Below are 16,287 nucleotides of genomic sequence, written 5' to 3'. Positions count from 1 at the left end.
GCTGGTGGAAGACTTGCTTCCTCTCAGCTTTCTCTTGCGCTCACCTGTCTGGTCTACGCATGCCTCATGGGGCTGTTCTGTGGCTTCTAAGAGCAGATGCTTGTTGGGAAACTGTTTAGTTTTGCAGGAAAGCTGCCCAGGTAGCGTAGAGGGGCCCTGTATGCCTTTCACCCGGAATGAGGCTACATCAACATCTTACAGAATCTCGGTGCTTTTTGTCAAAACCAGAAACTCGCACAAGTACGTTAATACGCTACAGACTCAGAATTTTGCTGGTTTTTCCATGAATGTTTTTTCTCTCTTGCAGGATCCGATCCCCGAGACCACCTTGCACTTAGAGGGGCAGGTACAGAAGAACGCGTTGCTTCGAAAGCAGCCTCGCTCCCGGCAGCAGAGCACAGCCTAACGGAAGGCCCAGGTGTGCCAGGAGCACTGCGAGTGGGGAGACCCCGACATGAGAGCCCGCTCCACTGGGTGGGGCAGGGCCTGCGGGACGCTGCGGAGCTCCCGGGGGCGTGGGATTCCTTTGAGGTTCCCTGAAGGACTGGAGAAATCCTAAGACAGGATACCCCCTTTTCATTCACAGAAAACCCAAAGAAAAATCACGGACGTCCAGGGAAGCCAATGACATTGAGGTCAGGGAGTCACCCAGGCTCTTATCTGCCCTAGGAGAGTCTCATTAAATGAGGGAACAGATACCAGGGTAGCAGCAAGGCGTAACCAAGTCACCTGCCTGTTCTCATCTCAGCTGATTAAGTAGCGTTGGCGGATTCTAGAAGCTTCTCACACCCTGAAGCTAAAAAGCCTAATACAGCCTATTTTTTTTTAAGTCACATCCTGGAGCAGCGCACACGCTTCCCTGGAAAAGCATTTCCATCCCCGTGTCCCAGCCGGGGTGGGGGGGAGCCGGCTCCCCACACAGGGTGGGCCTGCGGCTGGCATGGGCGCACTGACCGCCCACAGCACCCCAGCCCTGGGACCACACTGCATGACGGGTCCCCTTCCCCCTGTCTCCGAACCAGGGCATTTGTGACTTGCTCTGGGGTCAAACAGCCAGTGAGGAGCCAGGCTGGGGTGGGGCTTTGTTGCCCCGAAGGGGACAATGTCGATGGTTCCCCTGCACAGACTGCCTGGTGCACAGACCGAGTCAGCACGGCCGGCGTTCCAGACGTCACCCAGCACCCTCCGCAGCGGGGACGACGCCCAGCGACCCCCGCAGCGGTGACGACGCCCAGCGACCCCCACAGCGGTGACAACGCCCAGCACCCTCCGCAGTGGTGATGATGCCCAGTGACCCCCCAGTGGTGACGTCACCCAGCACCCTCCACAGCGGTGACGACGCCCAGCGACCCCCGCACGCACAGCAAGAGGCTGACCCCAGCCCTCTCACTGCAGCTCTGCAACCCAAGACACTCTTTCTCGGAGTGAAAGAACAGGACTTTCGCAACCACCCTCTGGGTCACGACAGCCTGTCACATCATCATCAAACAGTGTTGACGGTGAAGGCGCGCCACGCCTCTGCTCTTCCCCGGAACCATCTCTGATACTTAACGGAAGGAGTCTCTCGTGTTTTATTCTTGCCCCAGAAAGACAGTCCTTCGATTTTTACTATTTCAGCAAAGTCTTTGTTTTCTATTCTAGAACTTTTCACTCCCCGACCCCCTCTCTGGCTCCAAATATTCCCGAGGGCACTGCACGGGTTCCGTCCCCTCTGTCCACCCTGCGTGGCCACTTCGAGTTCCGTGACACCGTGACAAATTCCTCGTGTTCCTGAATGTGGCCAAGTCATCCCAGCTGCGGAGCGAGGCTCGCTTTACCGGCCTGCAGAGACCGGGCACGTGCTTCCTGCTTGGTCTTCCACTAACAGAGGGGAGCCCTGTGCTATCTCCCCACTTCCTAGCAGCCCCGATTTTGAACGAGAGGACTAATGCTCTCGGGACCTGGGGGGGAAGGTCTCGCGGATTCCCGCACAGAGCACTGGAACTGCGCAGGACCACGCCTTCTTTGCAAAAGATCTACCAGCTAAAAGGAGAAGAGAAAACCTCACCAAGTATTGCCTCTTGCTTTGGCCTGGGGAGCAGGGAAAGGTGTGGCTGCTTTTAGGAGCCTCAGGTGAACCTTCCAGGGCCTGGAGTGCGCCTGCCGGCTGTGTAGAGCCCAGCATCCCCTGGGGGGCACGGCACCTGCACCTCCGGGCCTCCCGGCTGCACCCCGATACCCGTGAGCATGGAGAGTGTGTGGCCAGTGTCCCAGCTGAGGTCGTGAAGTCAGCCCAGCTTCCAGAGTCACAGGAGACTGGCCTCCCAGATCGTCAAGGCTGCTGCCCCATCTCTCTAGATAAGCCACAGTTTTCTGCAGAGCGAGAGCTTTCTGGCCCCCATGCGGGCTCTGCCTCGGGAACCTTCCCTCACACGCCCAGATGCCCGGCGCCTTGCTCCCTACCGGGCTCTCCTCATCCTACAGCACCCTGCTCTGCAGGCTCACATCCCTGCCCACAAGCCCACTGTGTGTGGGCAGGGGGTGGCCGGGACTCAGGGCTCTGGTGAGCGCCAGCGCGAGGCGGCAGCTCATTGTGGTCCCAGGGCACCTGGCTTCGGGTCCAGCATAGCCATGCTGGCGCCACGTGGCCCCATAGAACAGGCGGTGTAGACAGGCACTCGGTGCCCTGGCACCTTCTCGAGGCAGGACACCTTCAGGAAGGGCAGCGCGAACAACAGAACACGTGTGTCCACGCTGGGCCCTGACCTCAGGCTGGCCAGCGGGATTTCCGCTCCCTTCTCTCCCTCTGGACCCCGACCCCGTCGCTTCGACCTCGCTCTGGGCTCCGGCTCTTCAGAACAGAGCGGTGGGGAGGAGGAACGCTATTTCCCTTTCCAGAAACCAGCGTGTGGGCTTTACTCTGGGTCACGGTCAAGAGCAAAGAGGAAGCGGGACCAGAGACGCAAACACTGGAGCTCAGGAGCGTCCTCACGACTGACCTGCAGTCTGACCCTGGGTCCTCAGTGGGCGGGGGCTGGGCTCAACCCCCACACCTGCGCTTACAGAGACCACGAGCAAGCTGTGTACACACCGTGCGCCTCTGCCTTCTCGTCTGTACAGTGCGCTGAGAGCAGTGGTGTCCCCGGAGGGGCACCCGAATCGGCACGTAAAAAATAATCATCGAATAACTGTCCACTCTCTCTTTAAAAAGGGGGGCAGCTGGCTGGTTCCACTGGCGGAAAGAGCAACTTTTGGTCTCAGAGTTGTGAGTTCAAGCCCCGAGTCTGGGGTAGACATTACTTACAAATAAAGCCTTTAAAGAAACAACTGTCTACTCTGTTCGATAACCATTTGCGGCTGCTTCTGCTTCGCCCTTCAAACTACAATGGGCAGTCCTTTTTACGACTTGACTTACCCTTGGGGATGAGTCCTTACCACAATGGGCAGTGAGATAGGGTTCCTGAGCATAGTGAACAAAGAGGGGAGGGGTCAACTTGCCACAGATAAGAGAGATTTCTCAGTGGATACAGCTGAGGATCAAGGCAGAATTTCATGAGTAATCGCTCAAAGCCCGTGGTCAACAAGAAGTTACTAAGCAGGAGACCCACTGTGGAGTATAACAAACTGTGTTTGCGGAAGGACAGACATCCCCACGCCCGCAGGAGAAGGACTCGAAATGGCAAGTGACTCCAACTGCCTCCCAGCCCAATGTTCTAATTCAGTAATTCAGGGGCTCCCAAACGTTGGTGTCAGGTAGAATACAGACTCCCAGGCTCCAACTGAGACAGTCTGATCAGAAGATCTAGATTCGGAGGAGAAACAAGAAGATCATCTAGATTCAGAGCAGAGGTCTGAAGCTCTCAGCAGCCTCCCCAGGTGGGTGTGGGGGTCCAGGCCGAGGGCAGAGATGCACTGTCGGACAGGAAATGCTCTCCGTCCCACCCAACGGTCAGACAGCAGAGACTCGGGTGAGGCTGAGCAGGGAAGAGGTTTTGGACCAAGGGACAGAGGTTGCCGCCCGCCCCCCAGTAAGAAGCATGGGGATGTTGTCTCTCCCGTTCTAGGTGTGGAGACCAGGATTCAGGGTTTCCAAGACCAGGGCACGACGTTGATTAGCACCCTGGTGTTCCGACCCCAAGCTCTTTCCACCAGTTTTAGGATCAATGCCAGAGAAAATTCGCCAGGCGTTCCCCATCTCCAGGAAGGAAAACAGGGGCTTATGAAAGTGGTTCTCAGGGCCAAGGGCTGTAGAGATGAGAGAGCCCAGCCAGGCACACACTCCCAGCATGATGCGGAACTCCTGTCTACCCTCTTCCTCCTCTGAGCTGCGTTTGGAGAAAACTTTGGCCTGGCATGTTCCAGAGAAAGTCTGTGGACTCCTTCTGACTTCCCAGTCCGGCCTGAACTGGAGCAGAAGGCAGAAAAGGGAGGCTAAAGGTTCTTTCCAAGCTAGAGTAGCTCTTTTTCCCTCACTGACTTTAAAATCCTTGTCTGTCTGACACGAGGACCAGGACGATGAAAATAACAGACTTTCAGTCAAACCGGCTTCCCCTGGTCCTGTGGGACGGTGGTCTCAGGGAACCCACAAGAGTCGCCTGGGAAATCCCTTAAGAGTGCAGGGAGGGTGGGGGGGGGGGGCACACTGTGTGTTCCACCGTGTTTGGTCCCAGTTTAAACATCTTGTCCACAACCAAGGGATGGTCTTATTGTGTCCAGCTTCATGCAAGTGGCTCCAGTCATTCGAACACCATTTACACGACCCCACAGTGCCATCCCAAGTGCACCGACAACCCCACGGAGCAGCCCTGAATGCATCTCCGCCCCTCCCACCCGGCTAAGACCTGGGAGGAAACTGCAGGGTTTCTGCCATTGTTCACTCACAGGGGTTCACACCAAGTACAGGGCTGTCTCTCTCTCTTCCTCACCCCGCCCATTCCCCCCATGCCTCTCATTTAAAAGCACCAGAAAACTCTCTGCCAACGATGGTACCCAGACACCAGCTTCCCAGTGCCACAAACACATCTCTTCTCTCAACCACCCCGGGAGGGACCGTCTTCCCTCTCGGAAGCCGGGATTCCCTCTAGTTCAGGAGAGGACGCCGCAGGCTATGGTTTAACTGTTGGCTCTCGGGGGAGGGCCACCGCCTGTTGCACACAGGATCAAGGTGGGGAGCCCAAGGGATGGCACACTTGAGACGTTCTCTGGGCAAAGCGAGCGCTCGCGGAACCTGGGCTGGGTCAGGGCTGCACGCACACAGGGGCGCACACGCACGCGCGCTCAGGTGAGCACGCAGGAGCTGCTTTCCGGCAAGGCCACAAGGTGTCCCTTCCACTCCCCCGGCGCACGAATCAGAGCCCAAGAGCGGGACCCAGGACTTACCGCCAGGACGCTCTGGGCCAGTAGCCCCACGGTCACAGCCCCCAGCAGCAGCCACCTGAATGGGAGAGGGAGGGAGAGTGCCATGAGCGGGCGGCCTCGGCTCGGCAGGTCCCGAGTTACACGCAAGGGCCCCCGCGCGCAGGACCCACGGGGACGCGGCAGAAAGTCGCTTACCGCCGCAGGGCAGGGCTGGACGCCGAGCACTGGTGTCTGTCCATGCTCCCGATCCGGCCACTCCGGGCTGCGCGCGGTCCTCCTGGTCTGGAGGGCGAGAGACAAAGCAGGCTTAGCAGGGGCTGGGGAGGGAGCGTCCTCGCCGCAAGCCTCCTTCCGCAAGACGCGGGAAAGCGGGGCGCGCCCCCGCAGCCCTGCAGGGTGACAGAGAGCCGCCCCGAGACCGGACCGGAGAAGGGGGAGCCTCCCACTTAGGCCCTGCCGGGCGCCGCTTAGCGGCGGCCGCTCGGTGACCTCCGTCACTTCAGCAGAAGCGCGCGTAGCCCCCAGCCTGCGCGGGGCGCCCCAAGTCCCAGCCCCAGCTCGGGTCTCCGCGTCCCCGGGGTCGCCCTCACCTCGGGCCCGGCGTCAGGGGCGGTCCGCGCGCATCCGCCGCTCCGGGGGCGCCCGGACGCGGCACAAGGGCAGCGCGATCGCCCTCGCGGGCCCCCGGGTGCCGGCCTGAGTCCTCTGTCCTCCGGCCGGTGGGCGGGCGCGGGGGGCGCGGGGTCGCGCGGCTGCCGCGGGTGGGTGCGGAGCGCGGAGCCCTGGCGTCCCGGCGCGCGGCGGCCACAATCCCCGGGCCGCGCGCTCCCGCCGCCTCTTACCCGCGCCGCAGGGTCCTCCCCTTTGAGACGCCGCCCGCGCGCCGCCGAGGGGAGGGGGCAGCGCCAACAAATTGGGGAGCTCGCCGGGCCGCGCTCAGGTCTCCGCCGCGAGCCGCCGCGCCCCGGACGGTGCGCAGCGCTCGCGCCCCGGCCCTCCGCCGCTGAGCCGCCCGCCGCGGCCCCCCGAGCGCCCGCCGCCGTCCCCCGCGGATCCCCGCCGGTCCCGGCCGCCCCGGGCGCGCCACCATGGGGCCCCGGCTCGGCTTCTGGCTGCTGCTGCTGGCCGCCGCCCTCCTGCTCCACGAGGAGCGCAGCCGGGCCGCTGCGAAGGTGAGTCCCCGGCCGGCTCCGCTCCCCCCGCGTCCCGCCCCGCGCCTCGGGCGCCCCGCGCGGCCCCTTTGTCCCCGGACCCAGCCGCCCGCCCGCCCCTCGGGGGTCGCGCGTGGCACGGCCAGGTGCCCTCTCCGAGCGGGGCCCCGCCAGGGACCCCTGTGGGCTGCCTTCGCGCATCCATTAGGGAGCCTCCTTTGTTGTGGGCTGGGTGGGGGCGAGGTAGAGGACCTCTCCGGGGTCCTGGGCAAGCGGAGCACAGTTCGGGGCGCACCGCGCCGGGCGATGGTGCCCGGGAGTCTGCGGGACTTGAACTCGCGCCGCGGAAGCCTCGGCGGCCCGGCGCCCTCTCCTGCCTTGGGCGCCCTGGTGGGCCGGGGGCAGGCGGGGTGGGCACGCGCGCCCCACGCTGCTCAGAGCCCCACGCTTGTGCCCGGGAGTCGCTTTGGGCGTGTTTCTCCCGTTCTCGGGCGACTCTGCTGGTTGATGCTGAGCAGTTGTGGGCCGTTTGCCTGGAAACAGCTGTCTCTCTTGCTTTCCCACGACTTTTCTGTGGCTGAAGCCCGCTGGAGGACAGAAGTGGGGTGCTTGTGAGCGGAGCTTTAAAAAGTTACCAAACCCCACTCGTTGCCTTTTATTAATGGACATTACCCAAAAGCTATAACCACATCACAGTTGAGTATGAAACCAACATGAAACTCCATCTTATTGTTCTAAGCACAAATTGTTTTGCTAGTTTTCACTTCCTCGGGCTGTGTGCTTGCCGGAAAGGATCCCGGAGCTGGGCTTACAGGAGGAAAGGCTTCCAGCTCTGGAAGGTCCTTGATGCACTTTTGTTCTTTTTTTCCCTACCCCTCAGACAGAATAAAGACCTCCGCCGGTCCCCAGTGTGCCAGGCTTGCAGACAACACCCCGAGAAAGTGTGGCTTCTAAAGGCATTTTGCATCCCCCCACCCCCCGCCTCAATGTTTAAAAATTATTTTGCTACTTTCCACACTTCCCAGTCACTGTTTTACTGTTCCAGACCCTCATCTAGCTCATCTTGCTCCCGCTCATGGCGCTCTCCCTCCCGCTCCCATTCAGGTGGTTGCTTTTACGTTTTGTTTGTTTGTTTGTTTTTACTTGTCTTCAGGAGGGATGGTATGCACTGATTCTTGCTTGTAAAACCTATGAAGGGGTACCTGCCAGAGTGAGCTGGTAGTGTGCACGCCCGTCTCATCCTGGGGCAGGGCTGACTCCTTACTGGCAGCTCCTTCATTGGGTGTTGAAAGGGCTGGTGATCACAGCAGCAATTAAGGGCAGACGCTTCTCCCAGCCGGAGTCCAGCCAAGCAGTGGACTCAGTGGTTCAAGCGCTCTCCAGTAATTATGACAAAATACTTTGAGAAGAGGAATCTCCAGAACACTTATTTGGGTGTAGAAACATTGGCCCAAAGATGTCATACTTTTAAGGAGAGATTGCTAAACTCGATGGGAAGCAAATGAGAGAAAGTTCTGTATTTGGAAATAGGAACCTCTGCTTGGACTTAGATTTTTCTAACTGATAATAGTAGCAAAGCAAAGCTGATTGCAAGAACTAGCTTCAGCCGGGACTTTGAAGAACGTGCCACACACCTATGGGAGCGCCTGTTCTTGCCTGGGAATCAAACTCACTACTGTTGTGTGGGATTATTCTCCTTTAATTATTCTCTAAGGCCCAAGCACATTCCTGTCCATTGGCTTGGCTCTAAACTTCAAGGTGTCCCATAGTGTTTTAAGCTCTGGGTCACGTGGTTGGACACCCTCTGATCGATCACCAGCTGACTCAACATTATATTTACACTTAATTTTTCCTGACTTAGAGAGATAGGGATATGACCTATGGATGTCAAGAAAATCCATTTAAAAATAATTGTTTAATTTTTAAAAAGCATTTCACTTTTCATATCATCAAGATTTTTTTTTTTTTTTTTGGCTTACCATTTTCCAAAATTACCTGTTAGGTACGAATATTTGAAATCACTTCAATACGGATCCAGGCAAAATACATTTAAAACTACATTTTGAGTAATAAGACACTGCCATCAGTCCATCAAATCCTGACTCAGAAGCCACCCCGAAGGGTTCTAGGGGTACCTGTGCCTTTGAAAGAGAATCTGAATCACACTTTACCTGCATTTGTACCTGTCCCAACATTGCCCCCTGTGCTGGGCAAGCATTGCACACACACCCCCCATTTGAAAGGCCCTTTGATTTTATATGTGACCCTATCTGCCATGGTCATATTGTTCATTTACTAGTAGATGGATTTTCTAAGCCAGTGATTTTTCCCCCTGCCGGGTCTATTCTGATTCCCGTCCCCAACTTTTCTGAGGCAAGAACGGAGGAGGAGGGGACAGGCCTGAGACAGAAGCGCCCCGGTTGGGGGTGCCCTGTGTTCTCAGTCCTGCAGTCAGACTGGAGGGAATCGTCCCCACCGCACGCAGCCTCGGACTCCTCTCTCACTGAGTCACCCCCTCCGCCCTTAATGGATGGTTTCTCAGGATCAGAAATGTGAACTCACCCCCAAATGTGGTGATGCCTGCCCTCGGGTATGGGCGTGTTCAGACCCTTGCTCACTGTCCTGGGGCTCAGTGACCCAGGACTCATGGACGGAGACTAAGTCCCTCTGTTGAGTATGGACTCTGTTCTGTTGCAAATGTAACTTAAATAACAAGCCCGAGCCCTCCTTTGGGCCCAGAGGCGGCACCATCAGCCCAACACACCAGGAGGGATACAGCCCAAATCACTGGGTTCCGTATCTGTGGAATTGGTCCAACCAGAAGAAATAATGTGTGTAAACTGCGTGTGTGCAAGCGCGGCCCCCACAGAATTATTGGCGGTATAAGTTCATCACATACACCAAGAGCAAGTGTGGGTCACAACTGTCCGCTCTTCGTAGGCGGATGAGCTGGGAAGACTCCTTCCCCGGACACCTCGGACCCGGCAGATCTGACTCCTCTCCCGGGGCCCCCCCCTTCCGTCCTTTGCCCCGCGCATGCGCCCTGAGCTGGCCCTGCCCCCAGGCAGCTTGCACTTGGCAGGGCCGCCGAGCAGCACGCAGGCTGGTGAGTGTCGCAGTGGCCAGCTGCGCAGGAGGTAGAGACGCTTCCAGGAGTACACCCCGCCTCCGGCTCTGAGGGGGACGAGAATCTAGAAGGTCAGCGTCCCTGTTTCCATGAGCTGTGAGGGGCGTTACGCTCGCAGGTGCTGCAGGTGCCGCCCGTTCCTAGACCTGCAGCCCCAGCATTTGAGAACGACACGGAGGCTCCCTCCTTTGAGAAACCCAGATGCCACGTCTTCTGTTACCAGCCGTGGTAGCTGACCTTTCCTCCCAGAGGGGTAGCGACACGGAGGGACAAGGTCTGGGACATGGTGGTAAGAGGCACCAGCTCCCAGCAGGGCCCTGACTTGGGGGCGTCCCCTCTCCCCAGGCTGCAGGTACACTGGGGTCTTTGGAAGGTTGCCGCATGGATGGCTGCTTCTAGGCTGCTGTGCCTTTAGGAACTGACCCAGAAAACTTAGCCTCACTTGGGCAAGGACATGAGGGAATTCACAAAAGCCATTATTCATTAACAAGACTGTTGGCAAATGTCTTGGGACTGGTCAGGATGGTCATCGCTTCACGAGTTCAGTTACTTAGTGAAGAACTAGTAAGGATTTTGCAGACAAATGAACCCACTGGTGCCTCTCTGGAACAAACCCTTTGAGAAATCCAGAGGGCGTCAAAAATTGAGTGAGTTCTAATACTTGTTTGGAAGAAGTATAGACAGTGTTTGTTTTAACATTTGTTCCAGAAATTCGAAAAGGATTAACCTCATTAAAATGCCTCTCAAGCAGTTTTGGTATTTTTGCATTCTTGAGATAGAGTAAGCAAAAGCAATAATAGAACGCCGAAAATAATACCATTAGGGCATCGTTCTTCCTGCTATTATTAAACAACCACTAAAAAAATGTCGACTATAGAACAATACAAAAGACATATTCCTACTATTCTCAGGCGTACAATGAAAGAGGATATAAACCAGAACACGTTTCAATGGTCAATTTCTTTGGAGGCACTGAACACTGTAAGAATTACTTGGGGTTAATATTTTTATAGTCTGGTACACGGTGAACTGGTTCCATCCTGTGTTTCCCTCCATTGTTCTCCTGGTCGTACTCTAGTGACATGTGTCTCTCCTAGATTTCCTCCTGTTTCTCCCTTCTGCCTCTGCCCAGGCCCTTGGCGCGGGTGTGCAATGGGGTCCAGCCGCTGGCTCCTCTCCTCTCCTGTCTGTGCTGTCTCCCCTCTCTGGCTGGGAAGATCTGCTCTTGTGATCCCATGAAGGGGGCTCCAGACCTTTCTCTTGAAATGCAGCCTAGGATCTTCGCGTTCCCATGGGCCACGTCACCTTGGCTTTGGTCTCAGACTTAGCAAACGTGTTCAGAGCTGGACTTAGAGTCTTACCCACACCGACTGCCCGTTCCCACTGTTGCCTTGTCGTCGCCGGTGCCCCAGTATCTCCTCACACTCAGCTCAGACACGATGACTTCCCCTAGAGGAAGTCTCTTTCATCCCGTCTCTTTTTAACCTCCATGTCACTCAGTCGCCAAGGCTGCCATGTCTTCCTCCCGTGGGCTTCTCTGCGTCCCCGCCTGCTTTCTCCTCCCATGGCTGCGACCCCCTTCCAGGTCTGTCCGCCTTGAGCCAGGGTCGCGGCAAACCCCTCCTCGTTCCTGGGCTCCTTCCAGCCCAGTCCTCGTGCTGCTGGGTGGCTGCTTGTCTCTGGGGATCCATTTCCGACCACGGCATTCCCCTGAGGGGCTACCTCCTGCCGAACCACAGCTTCCCTTCTGTTCCGTGCGCTGGTTTTTGTTTGTCTTTTAATGAAGACTTTTTCTTTTATAGAGCAGCTTTAGGTTGAGAGGAAGGTGCAGAGATTTGCCCGTATCCCCCCTCCCCGACGTGAGCACAGCCTGTCCTCCATCAGAGTGGGGCGTTTGTCACAATGGGTGAGCCTGCGGTGACACGTCATCATCTCCCACTTTGCATGATGGTCACTCTTGGTGTTGTGCAGTCCGTGCGCGTGGAGGGGTGTGCAGACATGTCGTCATCACTGTAGCGTGACCCAGAGCCTTCAGGACCCCCCGTGCTCTGCCTGTTCTTCCTTCCCCCGTACGCCCGGCAACCCTTCCTCTGACTGTCTCTGTAGCTTGATTTTTCCAGGTGTCCTAGAGCTGGAATCAGATGGGATGTGGCCGTTCACACTGGCTTCTTTCACTTGGTGATACGCGTTCAGGTTCCTCCACGTCTTTTCGTGCCCAGATCATGACTGTCTTGTTGGCATGGAGTGACACCGCCCTGCCTGGCTGGACCACGGTTTCTTTGTCCACGCAGCCCCGGAGCGCCATCTTGGTGGCTCCCACATCCTGGCGGTTCTGAATAAAGCTGCTGTAGACAGCCAGGGGCAGGTTTCTGTGTGGACAAAAGCGCTCCACTCCCTGGGGTAAATAACTAGGCACATGATTGCTGGTTAGTGTGGCAAGAGTGTGTTTAGTTTTGTGGGTGACCACCAAACACCAGACCGTCTCCTGAAGTAGGCTGCGCCATTTTGCCTTCCCGCTAGCAAGAAGCGAGGGTTCCTGTGTCTCCACATCCTCTCGGCATTTGGGGTCGTCAGTGTGGGGTCCTGGCCTCTCTCCACAGTAGGGATCTCATGGCTGCTTTGATTCGGTCCTTCACGACCTGGATCTGTGGAGTTTATCTTCGTGGCTCGCCAACCTGTCAGCTGGGTGATTGCACAAAGGACTAGTCTCTGTGTTCCATGGGGCGATGTCATCTGTTTGAACCTCAGGTCCCTAATCCGAGAATACAGTGTCCGTGGAAACCTTCGTGTCACCTGGTGTGGTCGTGCCCCTGGAGCAGCTCAGTGCTCAAGCCAGGCTGGTGGTTCTCACTGCCCTGTGGCTGGGACTGCAGTGTCTCGTGTCTGTTCCTCTGACACCCCTGACGGTTCTGAGATGCTAGAGGACCCAGCTTCTCTTTAAAATTCCCCCACTACGTGCGGGGGTGCCTGCCCCATGGAGCGACCTCACCAGTGGCTTGTAATTGGGGCTGATGTTTCTGGCCGACATTCACTTGCCAGCCCTGGGAGAGCCCCGTTGGGACTGTGTGTCAGCCCACGCAAGCTGGTGGCAGTGTTAGGGAACAGAAAGGGAATTTGTGCCAGACGAAGGTGTTTCCTCTTAATTTGGAATTTGGAGTAGTTACTCCACCCCAGACTAAACACGACTTGGAAATATACACAATGCTGAACTCCTTATGTAAATAGTTTATTCCGTGGTTTAGTAATATTCCTAGCTTTGCTATTCTTGATTTTTAATATGTGCACTATGAGAACAGCTGATGTCCTCTGAGTTTTAAGGCTTGTGAGGTTTGTGGTAAGAGCAAAGATAAAAGCAGTGCCCGTCAGATACTGAAGGGATATTTCACATACCAGGAGGCTTTTGCCTATCGGTTGGTTTTATCTCTCGCTGATAAAGGACAGTTCTCCGAGCCCTTCATCTTTTACTGCTCTTAGAGTCACCACTTCATTCAGAGTTGGGGAATTATTGTCGTTCACTCCAGAATAAATATCTCTGTGTACCGTGGGCATTTCTTTCTTGCTCACACAATGGCGAGCGATAGTGGCTGTGAACCGGACAAGGCCACTGTGATGTCACGGGCTTTGTTCGCATCTCGCCAAATCCACTCACAGTGGGAGAAGCCACGTGTACACCCGAGAGAGAGAGAGAGAGAGAGAGAGAGAGGGAGGCTGTAGCTGTTGAAGTAAGTGTCCAACCCAGCTCAGCGTTTGGAGACCTGGTATTCTCTATTTGACATTTTGCTAAAATTGTTTAAATGTTTGAGTTTATGCTCTAGAAAGTAAACCTATTCCTTCATGCAGAACCAAACCCGAGGTTTTCTGGTTGTAGCTCTCAGTATCTCCAGAGCTCTTTGCACAAATCTTTCATAGGAGCCACTCACACCTGGAGAAGACGGAGGTTTGGAGGGCTTGGGTCGTGGGACACGGGCATGTCTTCACTTTGGAGCCGTGAACCTTTCCTAATGGGTTACTCCTTTATTTCTATTAAGGAAATATTAACATATGTTTTAATCAGCGGAACATTGACTAGTACATCTCTAACAATGTTTTTCATAAAGTAAGCTTGTGATTTTTGTAATACGAGAAAACAACCACAGTTTATTCTAAAACCCCACAATTATCCTTTGTAACCAGTCAGCAGTTTTGAGCACAGGAGTATTTTTTTCTATATCATCCAAGAGCATCAGTTTTAAAATGTCATTATAAATGTAAGTATCTCCTTTTCCTAATTCGTTTTAATTTTCGAGTTCCATTTTATAATTTTTTAAAAGATTTTATGCATTTGTTGGAGAGTGTGAGAACGCGTGATAGTGCACGCATGGCGGGGAGATGGGCAGGCAGAGGGAGAAGTAGGCTCCCCGCTGAGCAGGGAGCCCGAGCTGGGACTCAATCCCAGGACCCTGAGATCATCACCTTAGCTGAAGGCAGACACTTAACCCACTGAGCCACCCAGGTGTCCCCAGTTTTAGAATTTTTTAAGGAATACAATAACATTTTAAAAGCTTGGATAAAAGCTTGAGTGAAGGTGTATCAGTGTCTTTTCTAACCTATTTTACATTCAGGGTTTTATTAGGGGGAAAAAAAAAGGTCACAGGACCTGTAGTTTGGCCCATTTTTTGTAATGTCCATTTGATTTGACTTTATATCTTAAATAGTAGTAATTAGATATTAAGGGGTAAGTTTAATTCCAAGGACTCTAAAATGAGCCAGGCAAAAGAAATGTCTCATTCTCTAGGAGACTTGGCCAAAGGGGTCCACGCCGACAGCTTGTTGGGAAGAGAATGGCAGCGTCTCAGATGCACCTGGAGAGAAGCTCCAGATGGGGTAGCGGGCACCGCCGTCCCACACGAGGGTGCTGGTTTGAGTCCCTGCTGTGTGACCCTGTGCCAGCGACCTCCCTCTCTCCACACACACTCTCTCCCTCTCTCCTCTGGACAGTGGGGATGGCCATAATGCCTCGCTCAGGGGACATGTTTGAAGAGGACATGAGGTAACATTTCGAAAGCATTTGTGCAGTGCTGGACACTCTTCTCTTCGTTAAACTAAAAACAAGTTCTGAGGAATAAGCAGCAAGTGTTTCTGTCATCAGGGAAGGCATCTTGGGGCTGGAGACCACAGAAGGGCCCCTGTCCCAGTAGTTGTGGGACATGAGCACCCAGCAGGATCTCGTGGAAGGCTCGGTGAAGCATATACGCCAGGCCCCCCTCCTAGACTTTCTGATTCAGGGTTGTGGTGTGCACCCGAGAGCGGCATTTCTGTCCCAGAGATGATAGGTCTCGTCCATTCTCTTCCTCAGACAGGGACAGCTGCTCGAGGCACATGAGCTCTGAACCCGCTGTTCTGGGATGTTGCTTTGCCTTCAAATATGAAGCTGAATTTAAAATGACTTTCATGATTCTCATTTTGTTCTCTCTTGTTGGTTGTGGTTGCCACTGGTGAGCTCAGTTCTAGCCCTGTGGTGCCATCTGAAAGGTGAGAAGTGGGAAGAAGTTTCTAGAAGTACGTGTGTGGGGTGTCAGGATGCTTGAAAGTTCATTTGGAGGGGTTTGGCTGATGGGAGTTGGGGGCGGCTGGTGCCTGGAGAAGGTGCTGGTCCCTTGTGGTCCTCAGGACACGGGACATGAGTTTTCCCGTGATTATCTACTTTAAGTCAGAGTTTTGGCCGCCCTTAGGGCTCTGTTCTATGGAGAATGTGCACAGGCTGTTTGCTTAGGGACTGGACTGGCCAGGCCAGAACTCCGGTGGGTTGTGGGGCCGGCCCTGCCGTGGGTGACCGCCATGTCTTGCTGCGCCCACCTCCCCCCACCCCTGCCACCTCCCGGGGACCCCTGCCACTCGGACTCCTCATGAGAAAATTCTATTTTGTATCTTATTATGGCTAAATCTATTTCCTGGATATTAAGGACCATTTGGGGTTAGTGGTTTAAAATAACTCCTAAATTTTGGTCAGGAAATGGCCTATAAAATTAAGACAAACTTGCCAAAGTGGGAAGATGGGAAAATTCTACAATGTGAGTAGTTCAGCCTCTGGGTCAGATGGATTTCGGATAAGAACACAAAACTGGTCTCGGCTCAGTTCTGCTCGCTGGTGGGCTGGGGAGGACTCAGTCTTGTTTACGAAGCATGTGTAACAGGCAGGGTTCTTGGCTCATCCCTCATTCATCCCTTATCTTTAACAAACAGTTCTGCCCGGAGACAGGACTCTGGCAGCAGATGCTTTCCTCAGTTCCTAGGGCAGCTCTGAGCAAATAGCTGTTGGAGGCCTTAGTAATAATTAGATTTTGTTCTCCCAAATACTGAAAACAATAGACTGTATTTCTTTATTTAGGAATTTGGGCTCTTAAAACTTTAAAAAAATTTTATAATGAATCGTTTATTATTATTTCTTGTTGACGCTAGATAGCGTCCCGTCTTCCGTGGAGTTACCATCCATGGGGACATTATAGAGAAACATGGGTTTCTTTTGCCTGGATAATTCATTTAAAACATATATAACTTTGGACATTGTTTTAGGCTAGAAAGCAGATTTGTAATCCAAGTCCTCCCCCCTTTTTTACAGCAGTGAAAGTGAAGAAGCCTGAGAATTCACTTAAGCACATAGCACAGACTGACAGGTTCATAACTCAGTATCTT

At 54.6% G+C, this 16,287-nt stretch overlaps 2 protein-coding genes across 2 annotated transcripts in view; one reads left to right on the top strand and one right to left on the bottom strand.

Annotated features, from left to right (window-relative positions):
* The window catches only part of COL4A2 (collagen type IV alpha 2 chain), a 152,834-nt gene extending 146,771 nt beyond the window's left edge, over nucleotides 1-6,063 (bottom strand). Inside the window, exons 1-3 of the mRNA XM_045977871.1 lie at nucleotides 5,928-6,063; nucleotides 5,533-5,619; nucleotides 5,359-5,413 (exon numbers count right to left, since the gene is read on the bottom strand). Of these exons, the coding sequence (XP_045833827.1) occupies nucleotides 5,359-5,413; nucleotides 5,533-5,576 (99 nt within the window). The 5' untranslated portion in view covers nucleotides 5,577-5,619; nucleotides 5,928-6,063. The remainder of the gene's footprint in view (nucleotides 1-5,358; nucleotides 5,414-5,532; nucleotides 5,620-5,927) is intronic.
* A 304-nt stretch (nucleotides 6,064-6,367) lies between these two features.
* Nucleotides 6,368-16,287, top strand: part of COL4A1 (collagen type IV alpha 1 chain) — a 131,920-nt gene continuing 122,000 nt past the window's right edge. The window contains exon 1 of the mRNA XM_045977872.1: nucleotides 6,368-6,509. Within this exon, the coding sequence (XP_045833828.1) occupies nucleotides 6,426-6,509 (84 nt within the window). The 5' untranslated portion in view covers nucleotides 6,368-6,425. The remainder of the gene's footprint in view (nucleotides 6,510-16,287) is intronic.

The sequence above is a fragment of the Meles meles genome, chromosome 14 (genome assembly GCF_922984935.1).
Source record: "Meles meles chromosome 14, mMelMel3.1 paternal haplotype, whole genome shotgun sequence".
Taxonomy (NCBI): Eukaryota; Metazoa; Chordata; class Mammalia; order Carnivora; family Mustelidae; genus Meles; species Meles meles.
Note: the sequence above shows the minus strand (reverse complement) of the source record. Positions and strands in the feature narration are given on the sequence as shown.